At 48.5% G+C, this 19,123-nt stretch overlaps 1 protein-coding gene across 9 annotated transcripts in view; it reads left to right on the plus strand.

Annotated features, from left to right (window-relative positions):
• LOC140421308 (uncharacterized) overlaps positions 1 to 19,123 on the plus strand; it is an 834,768-nt gene that overhangs the window by 276,448 nt on the left and 539,197 nt on the right. For all 9 annotated transcript variants that reach the window (XM_072505936.1, XM_072505941.1, XM_072505940.1 and 6 more), the window contains exons 10-13: positions 4,345 to 4,410; positions 7,450 to 7,488; positions 9,656 to 9,721; positions 15,406 to 15,456. In XM_072505936.1, the coding sequence (XP_072362037.1) occupies positions 4,345 to 4,410; positions 7,450 to 7,488; positions 9,656 to 9,721; positions 15,406 to 15,456 (222 nt within the window). The remainder of the gene's footprint in view (positions 1 to 4,344; positions 4,411 to 7,449; positions 7,489 to 9,655; positions 9,722 to 15,405; positions 15,457 to 19,123) is intronic.

Consider the following 19,123-nt stretch of genomic DNA (forward strand, 5'->3'; position numbering starts at 1 on the left):
GCAGGATCAGATCACCCCCTCTTCCCGGGCGGAATACAGCCTTTTGGCCAATTCATTGGTCACCGGCCAATAATTCGAACGGAGTCCCACCCCATCTCTCGGGGGCCACAAAGTCTGGGTTCTGCCGTCCACAGCTCGCAGCACCATCTACATTGTTGCAACTTCTTGGATTCCTCATTCTCGCTGTTGCTTGACTGAGGGACACAGTCAATTAAGCATCCATGGACCAAAATGAGAACAGCAAAAAATAAAGGGGAAATAATGGGATCACCAGGAAGGACTATTACAATGTAGTGTATTTGGATTTTGGAAAAACCTATAACTGTGTGAAAAGCTGGATAATGAAATAGAGGCTAGTGGAATAGGTGCGTCGGTGTCGATTCGGATAACAGAATTAGCTTGAGTACAGAAACCAGTGCATCATGGTATATGGTTGTTTTTCAGACTGGAGGGTAGTTAACGGACATGGTTCCCATGGGTCAGTGCTATGACCACCACGTTTTTCTTACATATAAATAATTGGATATTGGATTCCAAAGTAAAAGTTCAAAATTTGCCAAAGATTCCAAATTTGGAAGTTTGGCTGATGGGGAGGAAAATTCCAATCGACTGCAACAGGACATTGATAGCTTTGCATAATGGGAGCCAGGTGGCAGGTGGAATTTCTTAACGGGAAGTGTGAGGTGATGCATTTTGGCTGAAGGGATAGGCAGAGACGATACAGAGTAAATGGTACAGTTCTAAAATGTGTAGAGGGACTGAGGGACTTCAGGGTTTATGCACATTGCTCTTTGTAGTATATATAAATGATTTGGAGGAAAATGTAACTGGTCTGATTAGTAAGTTTGCAGACGACACAAAGGTTGGTGGAATTGCGGATAGCGATGAGGACTGTCGGAGGATACAGCAGGATTTAGATTGTTTGGAGACTTGGGCGGAGAGATGGCAGATGGAGTTTAATCCGGACAAATGTGAGGTAATGCTTTTTGGAAGGTCTAATGCAGGTAGGGAATATACAGTGAATGGTAGAACCCTCAAGAGTATTGAAAGTCAAAGAGATCTAGGAGTACAGGTCCACAGGTCATTGAAAGGGGCAACACAGGTGGAGAAGGTAGTCAAGAAGGCATACGGCATGCTTGCCTTCATTGGCCGGGGCATTGAGTATAAGAATTGGCAAGTCATGTTGCAGCTGTATAGAACCTTAGTTAGGCCACACTTGGAGTATAGTGTTCAATTTTGGTCGCCACACTACCAGAAGGATGTGGAGGCTTTAGAGAGGGTGCAGAAGAGATTTACCAGAATGTTGCCTGGTATGGAGGGCATTAGCTATGAGGGGCGGTTGAATAAACTCGGTTTGTTCTCACTGGAACGACGGAGGTTGAGGGGTGACCTGATAGAGGTCTACAAAATTATGAGGGGCATAGACAGAGTGGATAGTCAGAGGCTTTTCCCCAGGGTAGTGGGGTCAATTACTAGGGGGCATAGGTTTAAGGTGAGAGGGGCAAGGTTTAGAGTAGATGTACGAGGCAAGTTTTTTACGCAGAGGGTAGTGGGTGCCTGGAACTCGCTACCGGAGGAGGTGGTGGAAGCAGGGACGATAGGGACATTTAAGGGGCATCTTGAGAAATACATGAATAGGATGGGGATAGAGGGATACGGACCCAGGAAGTGTAGAAGATTGTAGTTTAGTCGGGCAGTATGGTCGGCACGGGCTTGGAGGGCCGAAGGGCCTGTTCCTGTGCTGTACATTTCTTTGTTCTTTATTCTTTGTTCGATGGTGAGAAGAAATATTGTAAGAGCAGGTGGGCTTCAGAAATACAAACAGGCACACATATGAACATACAAAATGGGAGCAGAAGTCGGCCATTCAGCCCCTCGAGCCTGCTCTGCCATTCAATAAGATCATGGTGGATCTGTTTGTGTTGAGTTTCACACCCCCATCTACCCCCGATAAACGTTGATTCCCTTAACGAAAATCTGTCTGACTTAAAAATATTCAGTGACTCCATCTCCACTGCTTTCTGTGGCAGAGCTTTCCAAAGTCGCACAGCCCTCTGAGGGGAAAGAGTTCTCATCTCCGTCTATAATGGCGGCCCCTAATTTTATAACAGTGGCCCCGAAGGCACTCCCAAGAGGTGAGGGGTATTTAATAAAACAGCCTGCAGGGCAGTTATGCTGACCCAGTAAAAAGCTCAAGTGAGACCATGGCTGGAGTATTATATCCAGTTCTGGCCACCACACTTTAGGGAAGATAACACTTTAGCACTGTTACTTCACAGCTCCAGGATCCCAGGTTCGATTCCCGGCTTGGATCACTGTCTGTGCGGAGTCTGCACCCGTGTCTGCGTGGGTTTCCTCCCATAGTCCAAAGATGTGCGAGTTAGGTGGATTGGCCGTGATAAATTGCCCTTCGTGTCCAAAAATGGTAGCTTGGATTACGAGGATACGGTGGAGGTGTGGGCGTAAGTAGGGCGCTCTTTCCAAGAGCTGGTGCAGACTCGATGGGCCAAATGGCCTCCTTCTGCACTGTAAATTATATGATTCTATGGGGATGCATTCACCGTCCTGTCGCACCCATTTTCTGGTGTGGTGTGCCCCCGCCGGCTGCGTGATCTTCCGTCCCGGCAGCTGGCCAATGAGATGTCCCGTTCTGGGCACCCCCACACCGTCGGGAAATTCGTGGGCGTGAGTGCGCTGCTGGCGAAAAGGAGGATCCCGCCGATGGAGAATCCAGCCCACGAGCTTTCTTCAGAGGGTGCGACGATGTACCAGAATTATCCTGGCAATCAGGGATTTTAGTTGAAAGGTGAGGTCAGAGACGTTGAGATTGGTCTCTTTTGAGCGAAGGATGTTGAGGTGAGATTTGATACGGGGGTACAAGATGATGATGGTCTGAGGTAAGATAGACCCTCGGTTGTTGGTGGGAGAACCAGGACCAGAAGGGCTCACATGGCTTGATGCCCAGTATGTGGTTCAGAATAATGCCGAAAGCAGGAGGTTGATTGAGCTGAGGGGGACTGGGATCCTGCCTCGTCACCCTGCTCCCGAGGGTGGAAGACAGTGTCAAACCTGACCGACAAAACTTGCTCAGGATGAAGCATCAGCAGACAACAAGCTTCGGACTGCCATTCAGGGAGAGGGCACATGAGTGAATGAATGAGTCAGTCAATGCCAGGTGACACAGATTTAATGTTTGGAGCAAGAGATGCATTTAGGATGTGTGGAAGACTGTTTTTCTCATGCAGCCAGTGGTAATGACCACAAACTGGCTGTCCCAGAGAGTGGGAGAAACAGAGAAGATTCGTACTTTTGAAAGGAAATTGGCTGGGCACTGCGGCACAGTGAACTCACCGGGCTGGATTGCTCACAGAGAGCCACAATGTACACGAGAGACCTTCTTTGCTCTAATGTATCTATGCATCAATGCTGGGCTTTTCCCCAAATGTGACATTCAGACACTTGAGGACTGGATTCTCCGATTTCGAGGCTATGTCCGGAGCAAGTGTCCAGACTTACAATGAAAAAGTTGGTGCCGCCCCCCACGCTGATGCTCCGCCCAGTGGGAGGCGAGCAGCCGCGCCACGTAGAATGGCCGGCGTTACCGACAGAAACGGAAGGAGAATTGCCGCGTCCACAGCCGCACACGCGCACGGCGACGACCGGCAACAGTCGTGCCGTACAACATGTCGCTGGCCGCGCGCGGACCCAACCTGCCAGATAGTGCCCCCTGTAACCCCCCTCGCCACCCCCGGATCATCCCCACTAGTCCCACCAGCCCCGCCGAAGCCCACTGGGCAGCGGAGCGGCTCCCCCCCCCCCCCCGACTGTGACGGCGCTGGATACAGACCGCAGCCGCCATGCGAGGTTAACAAAAACTCAGAGCGCAAACGTTCCACGCCATCGGGAAGTCGGCCCATTGGTGGGGCGGAGCATCGGGCGAGGACCTTCTGGTGACATCCTGAGGCCGTTCCAACAGCGTGCTGCGTACTCATCGATGACGCCGTTTTGGAGAGGGCGGAGCATCCGAAAACAGGCACCGCCCCCAATTTGGGCGTCAAAGGGGATTCCCCGCCCGATCGCCGAATGTGAATTTGCCGTCGGCAAGCAGAGAATCCCGCCCATAACCCAGCAATTACCAAGAGCAGAGGCACGCACATACAACAGCTATCACAGGTAATGTTGGCTCTTTTAATGTATCTTCTCATTGGCAGAATCTGACTTTGGGGCGTATCAATTCAATTTGAGGTATTAAGTTCCTAACTCCACAACATTTGTAATTTCGAATGGATTATTGTAACAGTCGATGACTTTGTTAATTGAGGTATTTTTGGTTTATCCTTGCAGCAACAAACATTGAAAGCCCCCCAAAAAAACAAATTAAGGAGAAGCCAACAAGCAAATCAAAATCAGGTAAACAGATAGCTTAACATTATTGAGTTTGACAACAGTGAAGGATATATTGCGGCAGCGGAGCATGTTTGAAGGGAGGGGGAGTGAGAACACTGGAGGAATGCGGCCATGTGAAGAGTGTGGGGACAGGGAATGGGGGAGGGCTGAGGAAATTAACAGGGAGCGAGAAAAGGAAGAGCAATAGGCAAGTGGAACCTGGAAAAGTGGACCTGGCGTCACTCGATGGATGAGGAGGAGCATGGAAGGTTGGTGAAAGGGAATGGGCAGAGGGAATGGTGTAACAGCGTTTCGTAGGTGGAGTTTGGCTACCTATAATATAGATGAAGAAAGCCATGATCCTAATTCTGACCTCTGGGGTTACTGCCTCTATATGGTCCTCAAAACTGACAAACTACTGTCCACCAATGCTCATTGTTTCCTGTCACGCAGCCAACATCATATCACTCCCACTATCCCTCTGATTCTGCGGACTTTGCCAACAAACCTGGGGCGGGATTCTCTGATCCAGGGGCTGGTTTAGCACAGGGCTAAATCGTTGGCTTTGAAAGCAGACCAAGGCAGGCCAGCAGCACGGTTCGATTCCCGTACCAGCCTCCCCGAACAGGCGCCGGAATGTGGCGACTCGGGGCTTTTCACAGTAACTTTGTTTGAAGCCTTGTGACAATAAGCGATTTTCATTTCATTTCGTAAGTGTTGACGCCGTTGTAAACAGCGGAGCGTTTTACGCCGGCGTCAACAGGCCCCGATGAGCTGTGATCCTGCGCCGCACAGGGGGCCAGCACGGCACTGGAGAGCCTCACGCTGCTCCAGGTGCCGATCCGGGCATCAGAACGGGCGCCGCGGGTCCGCGCAGGTGCGTGTGGGTTGCCTTCTCCGCGCCGGCCCCGACGCAACATAGCGGAGAGCTACAGGGGACCAGGTCGGCCCCGATCGCGGGCCAGGCTCTCGTGGAGGCCCCCCCCCGGGGTCAGATCCACCCTACCCCCCACCAGGCCGCTCCCCGCAACATGAACGTCGAGGTCCCGCTGGGTAGGACCGTACGATAATGGCTCCGGGGGGACTCGGCGGGCACTCGGCCCATCGTGCGCGGAGAATCGCCGGTGGGGCCCCAGACCAGCACCGCACCGACCGCGCAGGCAGCAATGATGCCGATTCTCTGGTGACGGGGGAATGGGCGGGGCGGCATCAGGTGAATGGCGCCTCCCCGGCGCGTCTCCGAGCCAGCGCGGGGTCAGAGAATCCCGCCCCTCCTCATTACAGCCTTGGTTCAAACATGGACAGAAGAGCTGAATGCCAGAGGTGAGGTGAGAGTGACTGCCCTTGACATCAAGGCAGCGTTTGACCGAGTATCAAGGATCCCGAGCTCAATTGCAGTCAATGGGAATCAGGGAGGAAAAACTTTTTGCTGGTTGGAGTCATACCCGGCACAAAGGAAGATGGTTGTGGTGGTTGGGTTGTGGTGGTCGGAGGTCAATCATCTCAGCTCCAGGACATCACTGCAGGGGTTCCTCAGGGTAGTGCCTAGGCCTAACCAGTATGAAGCAGCTGAAATCCCTTCAGCTGCTTCATCAATGGCCTTCCTTCCATAATAAGGTCAGAAATAGGGATGTTTGCAGATAACTGCACAGTGTTCAGCACCATTCGTGACTCTTCAGATGATGAAGCAGTTCATGTCCAAATGCTGAGAAGTGGCAAGTTATATTTGCACCACACAAGTGCCAGGCAATGACCATCTCCTACAAGAGAGGATCTAACCATCGCCCATTGACATTCATTGGCATTACCATTGCTGATTCCCCCATAATCAACTCCTGGGCGTTACCATTGATCAGAAACTGAACTGGACTAAACATATTAATATGTGGCTACCAGGGCAGGTCAACAGTGAGGAATCCTACAGTGAGTCACTCACCTTCTGACTCCCCAAAGCCTGCCCACCATCTACAAGGCACAAGTCAGGAGTGTGATGGAACACTCTCCACTTGCCTGCATGAGTGCGGCTCCAACAACACTTAAAAAGCTCGGCACCAACCAGGACAAGAAGTTTGCTAATGACACGACCATAGTGGGTCAGGTCTCAAACAACGATGAGTCAGAGAACAGGAGGGAGATGGAGAGCTTAGTGTCATGGTGCAATGTCAACAATCTCTCCCTCAATGTCAACAAAACTAAGGAGCTGGTCATTGACTTCAGGAAGCAAAGTACTGTACACACCCCTGTCTGCATCAATGGGGCCGAGGTGGAGATGGTTGACAGCTTCAAATTCCTAGGTGTGCACATCACCAACAATCTGTCCTGGTCCACCCACGTTACCGCTACAACCAAGAAAGCACAACAGCACCTACACTTCCTTAGGAAATTAAGAAAATTTGACATGTCCACAATGGTTCTTACCATTTTTTATAGATGCTTATCCATTGACTCTGTCTACACCTGCATGGAAAATCGGGCAGCATTATCAAAGACTCCTCCCACCGGGGTTATTCTCTCTTCTAACCTCTTCCATCGGGCAGAGATACAAAAGTCTGAGAACAAGCACGCACAGATTCAAAAACAGTTTCTTCCCCGCTGTTACCAGACTCCTGGATGACCCTCTTATGGATTGAACTGATCTCTCCACACATCTCTACTGAGCAGTACTGCACTCCTGTATGCTTCACCCGATGCCTGTGTCTGTGTATTTACATTGTGTATCTATCGTATGTCCTTGTTTTTCATGTATCGATCAACCTACCTGGACTGTACACAGAACAATACTTTTCACTGTACCTCGGCACACGTGACAATAAATCTAAGTCTAAATCCACTCAGCATTTTGGGTGGTTTCATTACATTGAAGGTGCTAGATAAATATAAGTTGTTGAACAAAAATATTCTCCTTAACACAACTTAGAAAGAAATGTGGACTGAAAATTTAGAAGTGTTTTAATGGAAGTTAAGATGAAAAGTTGCAACCCTGAAATCATTTTGTGAGATATTATAGATTATTACAAGAGCAAATGTTTTGTTAACTGAGACATTTTTGTATTGTCTGTGCAGAACCCTCTAAAACACAAGAGACTGAGGAGACAAGAAAAGGTAAACATTCATCTCCACATCTTTGGGCTTGCTAATTAAAGGCAAGTTGCAGATCTGCTGTGACTGAGCATGATTCAGGGTGAGCAGAATGGGAAGAGAGAAGGGAGTAAATGGACCCACGAGAAGAGGAGGATGGGCAAAGGGGCAGAGAGCGAGAGGACAAGAGAAGAAAAATAGGGAAAAGGACGTTGGGATGTGATATGGATGTTGTGACTGGGGAGGCAGGGGAGGGGGATGGAAATGGGATGTGCTGGAACAGGGAAACTCTCTGGGGGTGGCAGCAGGGAGGGGGTGGAGTGGGCGGGGGGGGGGGGCATGTCTTGAGTTAGCTTTTCCTCTATAGAACCAGGATTTTCTTTTCACTGAAGAATTTCTTCCGGTAATCCTCGGGCCAGACTTCCTGCTTATCAGGAAAAGGTGATGATTGAATGTGGTGTCTTGCTGCATAGCCTCAGATTCCTGCTCACTGTTTTATTCTTCAGGGTAAATCTCCGATTAGTTAGCAGCGGATGGCCCTTGTGGGGTGGGGGATGACGTGACATTCCTGATTTGATGCTCAGGAACGAGAGTGGATAGGAATAATTATAGAATTGCTGGAGATGAGAAATACTGGACTAGAGTGAGATGGAATTTATCTCTGTCCAAGCTACTGCTTATAGGACACCAGGAGTGGTGTTTTGGAAGTTGGTGTCCATATTCCTGTGTTCGGAAGTTAAATTATATTGTTCTCCTCCAAATTGGTGTAAAGACTTGATTGAAAAAACAACTACCGAAAGTTTGTATCAAAGCTAATGCCAAATCTCTCTGCCACACCATACGCTACATATCAGACATTTAGCCTGGTAAATTCAAAAACAATGGCACCAGTAGATAACGAAAGCACATGTTGATAATTCCAATGTGAATTTTCTCATTGTAAGAAGTCTTACAACACCAGGTCAAAGTCCAACAGGGTTGTTTCGAGTCACTAGCTTCCGGAGCACTGCTCCTTCCTCAGGTGAATGAAGAGGTAGGTTCCAGAAACAAATATAATCGACAAAGTCAAAGATGCAAGACGATACTTTGAATGCGAGCAATTTTCTTATTGGCAAAGCCTGGCCTGCATGGGGGAGGCTGCTGGGGAGGATGTGGGGGGAGGGGTTCAATGAGAGGTATTTTCAACGCTTAATTCACCGCTCCGAACGAACAACACCGCTGGTGTTTCATAACTAGAGAGGCACCTGCTAAATATACAGCCAATTGCGCAAATGTAATTTGTAATGGATTAGTGTAACAGCAGATTTCTCTGTCAATTGAGGTGGTTCTCTTCTGTCCACATAATGGGACACACAGATGGTCAGTGCCAGGTTGCCCAAATTCCAAAGGGCAGCTTGAAACAGCCGACAGAAAGGTTTTGCAATTTGTATATTATGAGGAGTTTTCCTAAAGTCAAGAAGTAACTCCCAGACCGACTGTAATGAGTTAATTTAAACATGTATTGAAATTTTAAAAAGCACAGGGACTTCTTTACACAGTTAACAATACGTTTCAAACATTTCTTAAAAGATCTTGGTTTAAATAAACCAGGAGCTGAACTTCCTTTTGATAGATATGATAGCTCTTCTAGATTTTCTGATCAATAAAGTTCCGGTAACTTTCCCATACAATGCTCCTCGGTGGATGTCAGCAAACTGGTGTTGTTCATGGGTCTGGCTTCATCTGTGTTTTGTCTTGTTCAAGATCTCTCACCTGCCACCCTTAAATCAGTTTTTTGTTTCTTTTCTCTTGCCCTGTATTGTTTTCTACCATCCTTTAAAAGTTCCTTTTCCCAGAATTGATCAACTCCTTGTTTCCTTTATGGCTTCTATATTTAGAAAATGAATTGACACTATTTTGCCGAATCCGTTCCCAGTCTTCCAATTGTATACGTTCCATGTTGAAATACAACAGCCAACTTCAATTCTTTTATTTGCCTCCTGCAAATTCCCTTTCGAGCTCCGCTGGCTCGAACCACTTGCCTTCACAACCTCTTTACTGATGTTTGATTTTTGCAGTCGATAGGTGCCGCCCCCCCCCCCCCCCCCCCCCCCCCCACACAGATCTGCTTTTCAGCACATGCTAATACAACTGTGACAGTGCACAAAATACATATTAAGATTCTGCTTTTGTTTTTCCCTGCCCCCTGCAGCAATGCGTGTCATAACCCGGAAGAAAATACCAATTGAGGAGACGCCAACACTTGAATCAATCCCAGGTAAAGATCCGGATCGATCTAACATCACCGAGTTTGCTGATTAAACATAAGTTACGGATCTGCCGCCCCTTCACTGGAAGAGGGAGAGAGAAAGGAAGATCAACAGGGAGCCAAAAGATTTGGGAAAGGGTGGTCGGAGTGACGAGGATTGTCAAATGGCAATATCGATGGATGAAGAAGAGTATGGAAAGTCGATGAATGGGGAATGAATAGAGGGAGCAGGGTGACAACCTTCCCAGGGGACTGTGTTCATTCACCTTCTCAGTGTGAAACCTGGGTTTGCTTTGAATTACCGAATATGTTCTCATATTCCCAGGGTCTGAATTCTTGCTTCATGTGGGAATGAGGAATACGCATCCCACTCGAAAGCCCGACGTTTCTGTCCTGCAGTGATTGTTTCATTCCCGAGGATTAATTATTTGAGAAATTGGGGAAGATGAAATCAAGGGGTCTTCTTCACCCATTCCAGTTCCCCCAGTTAATTACTTTGTTCTATTCCATAGTCAGCCTTAACCTCATGACACGATGATCAGATGCCCCTTAAGGTTCTTCCACTGACAATTCGATCCACTTGTGACATTTCCAAGAACTGGTTCTAACAGTGTCTCCTTCCTCACTGCACCACAACCACAATTTTGGAGGAAATTCTCATGAGCAGAGTTTAGAAACTCTTGCCTCTTTTAGCGTTCCCACAATCCCAGTCTATATTTGGATAATTGAAGTCCCCCATTACAGGTACTCTATTACAAACTTTTACATTTCGTAGAATCATAGAACTCCTACAGGAAGGAGGCCATACGGCCCATTAAATCTGCACCAACCCTTCGAAAGTAAACTGTACTCGTGTCCACCCACCCATCCACCACACCCTTTACCCATCAACCCATAACCTAACCTGGACACTAAGGGGCAATTTATCATGGCCAATCCAGCTAACCTGCACATCTTTGGACTGTGGGAGGAAATTGGAGCACCCGGAGGAAACCCACGCACACACAGGGAGGATGCGCAGACTCCGCACAGACAGTGACCCAAGCCGGAATCGAACCTGGGACCCTGGAGCTGTGAAGCAATTGTGCTATCCACAATGCTACCATGCTGCCCAATCTAGTAAACATTCTAGTAAACCTCCTCTGCACTCTCTCCAGAGCAATAACATCCTCTCTGTAATGTGGCAACCAGAACCGGACACATTACTCTAGCTGTGGCCTCACCAGTGTTTCATACAATTCCAACATTATATCCTTAGTTTTATATTCTATACCTCTGCCAATGAAGGAGAGCATTCCATGTGCTTTCTTTGTAACCTTGTCTAAACTGCTACCTTTAGGGACCTGTGTACTTGTACGCCAAGAGCTCTCACTTCACCTACTCCTCTTAGTATATTATAGCACAGTGCCACTATTGCTTAACAGCTGCAGGGTCCCGGGTTCAATTCCCGGCTTGGGTCACAGTCTGTGTGGAGTCTGCACATTCTCCCCGTGTCTGCGTAGGTTTCCTCCGGGTGCTCCGGTTTCCTCCCACAAGTCCCGAAAGACATACTTGTTAGGTAATGAGGACATTCTGAATTCTCACTCTGTGTACTCGAACAGGCACCGAAGTTTGACGACTAGGGGCTTTTCACAGTAACTTTATTGCAGTGTTAATGCAAGCCTACTTGTGACAATAATAAAGATTATTATTATATTCCTATTTATTGTGTACCCCCTAAATGCATGACCTCAAACTTCCCTGTGTTAAATTCCATCTGCCCCTTTATCGTCCACTCCACCAGCCCATCGATACCATTTTGGAGATTATAATTATCCTCTACACTGCCCACCACTCAGCCAATCTTTGTGTCATCTGCAAATTTCCCAATCGTGCTCCCCACGTTCATGTCTAAATCATTATTATATAACACAAACAACAAGGGTCCCAACACTGAGCCCTGTGGAACACCACTATGAACAACTTTCCTCCGACCATTCCCTTTTGTTTCCTGTTACTAAGCCAACCTTTTATCCAGCTTGCCACAGGGGCTTTTACTTTTTTGACCAATCTGCCAAGTGGGACCTTGTCAAACGCCTTGCTAAAATCCATATACACCACATCCACCGCCTTCAACAAACCCATGCTGGCTTTCCTTCATGAATCTACATTTGTCCAAGTGACAGTTAATTTTCTGGTGGATTCTTTTTTTCCCAAAGGTTTCCCACCAATGAGGTAAACATAAATATCCTGTAGTTACTGTGCCTTTCCTTACCTGCTGTTTTCAGCAGTGGTGTAACATTTTGTACTTTTTTAGTCCTCTGGCACTATCCCTGTTGCTGCATTTTCCACCCATCCTTCCGTCAATATCCTTTGCAACATTCCATCTGTTCCTAGTGACTCTTGTACAAGGAGCCTTTCTACTATCGCCTCTTTATTAATTTTTAGCCCAAATCTGCGATTCAACCACATCCTCTTTGTCTTTGATGAAGTCTGCAACATACTCTTTACGCACCTCAGTCAACTTCTTCCACATGAAAATCATTGTTTTTGTCCCGAAACTTCCCCAATCCTCCTTTTACTACCTTTTTATAATTTATATGCCTATAGAAAACTTCAGGATTTACTCCTGTGTAAACTGCCAATCTCGACTCATGCTCTCTCTCTTTGCTCTTTATATCATGTTTGCACTTTCTCTCTGAACTTCCGATATTCAGCCTGGTTTTCAATTGTATTGTCGACCGGACAAGGATCATGTGCACCCTTTTACTGCTTCACATTACGCTATCCCTTTCACCATCCGGAGAGCACTGGCTTTGTTTTTCCTGCCTTTTCTCCCGAGTGGAAATGAACCGTGATTGTATCCAAACCTTCTTTTTACAAGCAGTGAATTCCATGACAATTCTGCCTGTCAACCTTTGAATCCAACTTACCTGGGCCAAATCCATTCTCACCCGACTGAAATTGGCACTACGCTGGCGAATTGTTTTTACTCTAGTTTGCTCGTTGTGTTTCTCCATAGCTTGCCTCAACGTGGTGGTTCAAAGGCCCCCTAAAACTTGCTCTATTGACAAGAACAAAGAACAAAGAAATGTACAGCACAGGAACAGGCCCTTCGGCCCTCCAAGCCCGTGCCGACCATACTGCCCGACTAAACTACAATCTTCTACACTTCCTGGGTCCGTATCCTTCTATTCCCATCCTATTCATATATTTGTCAAGATGCCCCTTAAATGTCCCTATCGTCCCTGCTTCCACTACCTCCTCCGGTAGCGAGTTCCAGGCACCCACTACCCTCTGCGTAAAAAACTTGCCTCGTACATCTACTCTAAACCTTGCCCCTCTCACCTTAAACCTATGCCCCCTAGTAATTGACCCCTCTACCCTGGGGAAAAGCCTCTGACTATCCACTCTGTCTATGCCCCTCATAATTTTGTATACCTCTATCAGGTCGCCCCTCAACCTCCTTCGTTCCAGTGAGAACAAACCGAGTTTATTCAATCGCTCCTCATAGCTTATGCCCTCCATACCAGGCAACATTCTGGTAAATCTCTTCTGCACCCTCTCTAAAGCCTCCACATCCTTCTGGTAGTGTGGTGACCAGAATTGAACACTATACTCCAAGTGTGGCCTAACTAAGGTTCTATACAGCTGCAACATGACTTGCCAATTCTTATACTCAATGCCCCGGCCAATGAAGGAAAGCATGCCGTATGCCTTCTTGACTACCTTCTCCACCTGTGTTGCCCCTTTCAATGACCTGTGGACCTGTACTCCTAGATCTCTTTGACTTTCAATACTCTTGAGGGTTCTACCATTCACTGTATATTCCCTACCTGCATTAGACCTTCCAAAATGCATTACCTCACATTTGTCCGGATTAAACTCCATCTGCCATCTCTCCGCCCAAGTCTCCAGACAATCTAAATCCTGCTGCATCCTCAGACAGTCCTCATCGCTATCCGCAATTCCACCAACCTTTGTGTCGTCTGCAAACTTACTAATCAGACCAGTTACATTTTCCTCCAAATCATTTATATATACTACAAACAGCAAAGGTCCCAACACTGATCCCTGTGGAACACCACTGGTCACAGCCCTCCAATTAGAAAAGCATCCCTCCATTGCTACCCTCTGCCTTCTATGGCCTAGCCAGTTCTGTACCCACCTTGCCAGTTCATCCCTGATCCCGTGTGACTTCACCTTTTGTACTAGTCTACCATGAGGGACCTTGTCAAAGGCCTTACTGAAGTCCATATAGACAACATCTACTGCCCTACCTGCATCAATCATCTTAGTGACCTCCTCGAAAAACTCTATCAAGTTAGTGAGACACGACCTCCCCTTCACAAAACCGTGCTGCCTCTCACTAATACGTCCATTTGCTTCCAAATGGGAGTAGATCCTGTCTCGAAGAATTCTCTCCAGTAATTTCCCTACCACTGAAGTAAGGCTCACCGGCCTGTAGTTCCCGGGATTATCCTTGCTACCCTTCTTAAACAGAGGAACAACATTGGCTATTCTCCAGTCCTCCGGGACATCCCCTGAAGAGAGCGAGGAGCCAAAGATTTCTGTCAAGGCCTCAGCAATTTCCTCTCCAGCCTCCTTCAGTATTCTGGGGTAGATCCCATGGGGACTTATCTACCTTAATATTTTTTAAGACACCCAACACCTCGTCTTTTTGGATCACAATGTGACCCAGGCTATCTACACCCCCTTCTCCAGACTCAACATCTACCAATTCCTTCTCTTTGGTGAATACTGATGCAAAGTATTCATTTAGTACCTCGCCCATTTCCTCTGGCTCCGCACATAGATTCCCTTGCCTATCCTTCAGTGGGCCAACCCTTTCCCTGGCTACCCTCTTGCTTTTTATGTACGTGTAAAAAGCCTTGGGATTTTCCTTAACCCTATTTGCCAATGACTTTTCATGACCCCTTCTAGCCCTCCTGACTCCTTGCTTAAGTTCCTTCCTACTTTCCTTATATGCCACACAGGCTTCGTCTGTTCCCAGCCTTTTAGCCCTGACAAATGCCTCCTTTTTCTTTTTGACGAGGCCTACAATATCACTTGTCATCCAAGGTTCCCGAAAATTGCCGTATTTATCTTTCTTCCTCACAGGAACATGCCTGTCCTGTATTCCTTTCAACTGACACTTGAAAGCCTCCCACATGTCAGATGTTGATTTGCCCTCAAACATCCGCCCCCAATCTATGTTCTTCAGTTCCTGCCTAATATTGTTATAATTAGCCTTCCCCCAATTTAGCACATTCATCCTCGGACCACTCTTATCCTTGTCCACCAGTACTTTAAAACTTACTGAATTGTGGTCACTGTTACCAAAATGCTCCCCTACTGAAACATCTACCACCTGGCCGGGCTCATTCCCCAATACCAGGTCCAGTACCGCCCCTTCCCTAGTTGGACTGTTTACAACTAGGACCCACTTGACTCAGTTCGATCCCCAGAAACGGATCCCACAATCCCTTCTCCCTCTTTCATTCCATTTTTTCATTTTCATTGGACCAGAAACATGCTGGTCGAGCAAATTCTCGTGAACTCCCTGCTGAAGGAAGATTGGTCTTTGGAAACCGAAGGGGTGTTTCATTGGAATTTGAGCTGGAAAGCTGCAATTCTCAGAACCTAATTTAGAATCAATTAGCACAACAGCAGGTTACTTTGATAACTGAGATGTTTTTGTAATTTTCTTGCAGAAGTCCCCGACGAAGAATTCATTTTGGAGGGGCCGACACGTGCTATAAATGGTAAACATACAGCTCAGCGCCAGTGGCTTTGCTAATTCGACATAAATTGAAGATCTGCCGTTATTGACCGCGCCTCAGTTGTCACTGAGAAGCCAAAGTGAATAATTGGATCAGGCGGCGGGATAGGGTGTAAGGATGGGGAATGGAGGAGCAGGGAAGAAGAGAAGGAAAGGGGGCGAGGGAAGAGGAAGATAGACAGATGGAACTTCAGGGAGGCAGATGAAAGCTCTGATGGGGGAACACGCAAGGTTGTTGAAGGGGAAATGCGAAGGGCTTGGGGCAGGACACAGAAGCGGCAGCAAACCTTCTTGGAGGTTGGCGGGATTTTCCTGAGATAACTTTCCTGCTGTCAAACCGGGATTTTTTTCAGTGAGGAATTGTTCCTTGTGTTAGGAATGTCGAGTGGACTTCCGCTGACGGTGATGGGCTGAGCAGTCACAGGTCAGGTGGCTGTCCTTTGAACACAACCACTTTTAGTCGAATTTAGCCCGAAGATTCATTCATCTCATCCATCAATAAGAAAAGGAGGGGAGAGGAACAATAATATGCCAGCAAACAGGAGCTCGAGAAGACATAGAAATGGCACGAGTGGCGGGAAAGGTCAAGGGCAGTGGGTGGATGAGACGGCGGACCCAAGACGTGAGGGGTCCCTGGTCACCCCAGAGAGAGGGAGACTGACGACTCGAACAACGCCCACCCCTCCCCCCTGCCCCCTGCCCCCCTCCCTCTTCGAGGGGGATGGAAGACATTTCTGGCCAAGGAACTGTTGGTGATGAGGGAGGCGATAATCATGGAGATCCAGGTGGCGGTCAAGGTCCCAGTGATGGAGGCATTGGTCGCCATGCAGGCGGCGATCGATGTTCTGGGGAAGAAGCTGGAAGCTCAAGGGAAGACGATCCAAGAGCTTGAGAAGGCGTCGACGGACCAGAATGACAGGATTGTTTCTCTGGAGGCCGAGATTAAAAGGTTGATGACAACCCAGGGGAGCCTAAAGGGAAGGTCGAGAACCAGGAGAATTGGTCTAGGCGCCAAAATATACGGATCATGGACCTGTCAAAGGGGATCAAGGTCAGGGATCCGATGGACTATGTGGCCCAGGTGCTGGGCAACCTGGTCGGGAGTGACGGCCTCCCTAAACCGCCGGAGATTGACAGGGCGCACCAATCGCTCCGATCGAAGCCCAAAGCGGGGGAGCATTCCATCGGTATCAGGACTGGGAGAGGATTCTGCTGTGAGCAAGTCAACAAAGGCGAGGAACTGTGAAAGACACAGAATCCGGGTCTACCAGGACATTGGGGCAGACCTGTCAAACCGCAGGGCCGAATTCAACCAGGCAAAATGGGCTCTGTGCAGGAGCGGAGCTAAGTTTGGAATGTTATTCCCAGCCAGGCTCTGGGTCACGTTCCAAAATAAAGAACATTATTTCAACACCCCGGCAGAGGCGGATGAGTTTGTGCGGACAAACGGCCTGGGCAAGGGGCAGGTGAGACAGCGCTGAGGGCGAAACAGAGGAAGGAAAAAAGGGGAGAAAGAAAAAGAACTACGATGGACTGACACCATGCACGTGTGGGACAGTCCTGCCTCACTGAACAGAAATGTTAAACCACAGCAAACGGCAAGGATAGCGGAGCGCAGGAGCAGGTGAAGAGGAAACAGCAAACTAGCAGGCACAGGAATGTGGTAAGATCAGTCCTGGGAGTGGGGGGGGGGCACCACACTAGCGGTGAAAGCCAGTGCAGGAAGTATGAAAACAAGGGGGGGGGGGGAGAGGTACATCTCCCGGTAGGGAGGGAGCACCTGGCGGTGGGGGATCACAGGGGCAGGGATGAGGAATGCAAGGGGGGAGATAGGGAAGAGGGGACAGAGGGAAGGGGGCATACGCAGCATAGGGGACAAGGGGGTGTTGGGAAGGGGGACACAAGGGAAATACAAGGATAAGAAAGAGTTGTTTTTCAGATTATCTTCAGTAGGTAAGGTGCAGTTTGAGAGAACAAGATGGCGCCACACGCAGCCACTTTGGAGGGTCCCCAACAAAGGGAAGCCCCGAAATGCAGGGGCGCACCCACTTGGCGTACACACAGTTGGCGGCCATGTTGGGTGGGCCCTGGACAAAAGGAAAACCCGGGAGCCCTGGGGCCCGGCCTCATGGTGAGAACGACGGACGCGGCCATTTTGGACGGCCCCCTAACAAAGGGAAACTCCGGAGGGCAGGGGCGCATCCACCAGGTAAGCATGGTTGATCCCACCGGAGTAGGATCGGTGCTTCCAGGAATAGTCAGAGCGGAATACTCCGCAGTAGTCATCTCCAACTGCCCTCCACATTACATGGAGCCGTGCTGAACATTGTGCAGTCATCCGCAAACATCCACACTCCGGACCTTGTGATGGGAGGGAGGTCATTGATGAAGCAGCTGAAGATGGTTGGGCCGAGGACACGACCCTGAGGAACTCCTGCAGTGATGTCCTGGAGCTGCGATGATTGACCTCCAACCACCACAAACATCTTCCTTTGTGCCGGGTATTATTCCAACCAACGGAGAGTTTCCCCCCCGATTCCCATTGACTCCAGTTTAGCTCGGGCTCCTTGATGCCAGACTCGGTCAAACACTGCCTTGACATCAAGGGCAGTCACTCTCACCTCACCTCTGGCATTCAGCTCTTTTGTCCATGTTTGAACCAAGGCTGTAATGAGGTCAGCAGCTGAGTAACCCTGGCAGAACCCAAGTAGAGCATCCATGAGCAGGTTATTGCTGAGTAAGTGCCATTTGACAGCACTGTTAATGACTCCTTCCATCACTTGGCTGATGATGGAGAGCAGGCTGATAGGGCGATAATTGGCTGGTGTGGATTTGTCCTGTTTCTTGTGTACAGGATATACTTGGGCAATTCTCCACATTGCCGGGTAGATGCCAGTGCTATATCTGTACTGGAACAGCTTGGCTAGGGATGCGCAGATTCTGGAGCACAAGTCTTCAGTACTATTGCTGGAATATTGTCAGGGCCCCATAGCCTTTGCAGTATCCAGTGCCTTCAGCCGTTTGTTGATATGAGGGAGTGATTGTATTGGCTGAAGACTGACATCTGTGATGCTGGGGACCTCTGGAGGGGTCCGAGATGGATCATCCACTCGGCACTTCTGGCTGAAGATTGTTGCGAATGCCTCAGCCTTGTCTATTGCGCATATCTCTTCCATCATTGAGATTGGGGATGTTTTTGGAGCCTCCTCCTCCTGTGAGTTGTTTAATAGTCCACCACCATTCACGGCTGGATGTGGCAGGACTGCAGAGCTTAGATCTAATGGTTGTGGAATCGTTTAGCTCTGTTACTTGCTGCTTATGCTGTTTGGCACACAAGTAGTCCTGTGTTGTAGCTTCACCGCGTTGACACCTCATTTTTCGGTATGCCGGGTGTTGCTCCTGGCACGCTCTCCTGCACTCTTCATTGAACCAGGGTTGATGCCCTGGCTGGGAGGTAATGGGGGAGTGGGGGATATGCCGGGCCAGGAGGTTGCAGATTGAGGTTGATACAATTCTGCTGCTGCTGATGGCCCACAGCGCCGCGTGGATGTCCAGTCTGGAGTTGCTCGATCTGTTTGAAGTCCATCCTATTTGTGTATTGGATTTAACCCTGTAAGTGGCAAAGACAGTATCACCAGTAGATGTAACAC

This window comes from Scyliorhinus torazame, chromosome 5 (assembly GCF_047496885.1).
Source record: "Scyliorhinus torazame isolate Kashiwa2021f chromosome 5, sScyTor2.1, whole genome shotgun sequence".
Lineage (NCBI taxonomy): Eukaryota > Metazoa > Chordata > Chondrichthyes > Carcharhiniformes > Scyliorhinidae > Scyliorhinus > Scyliorhinus torazame.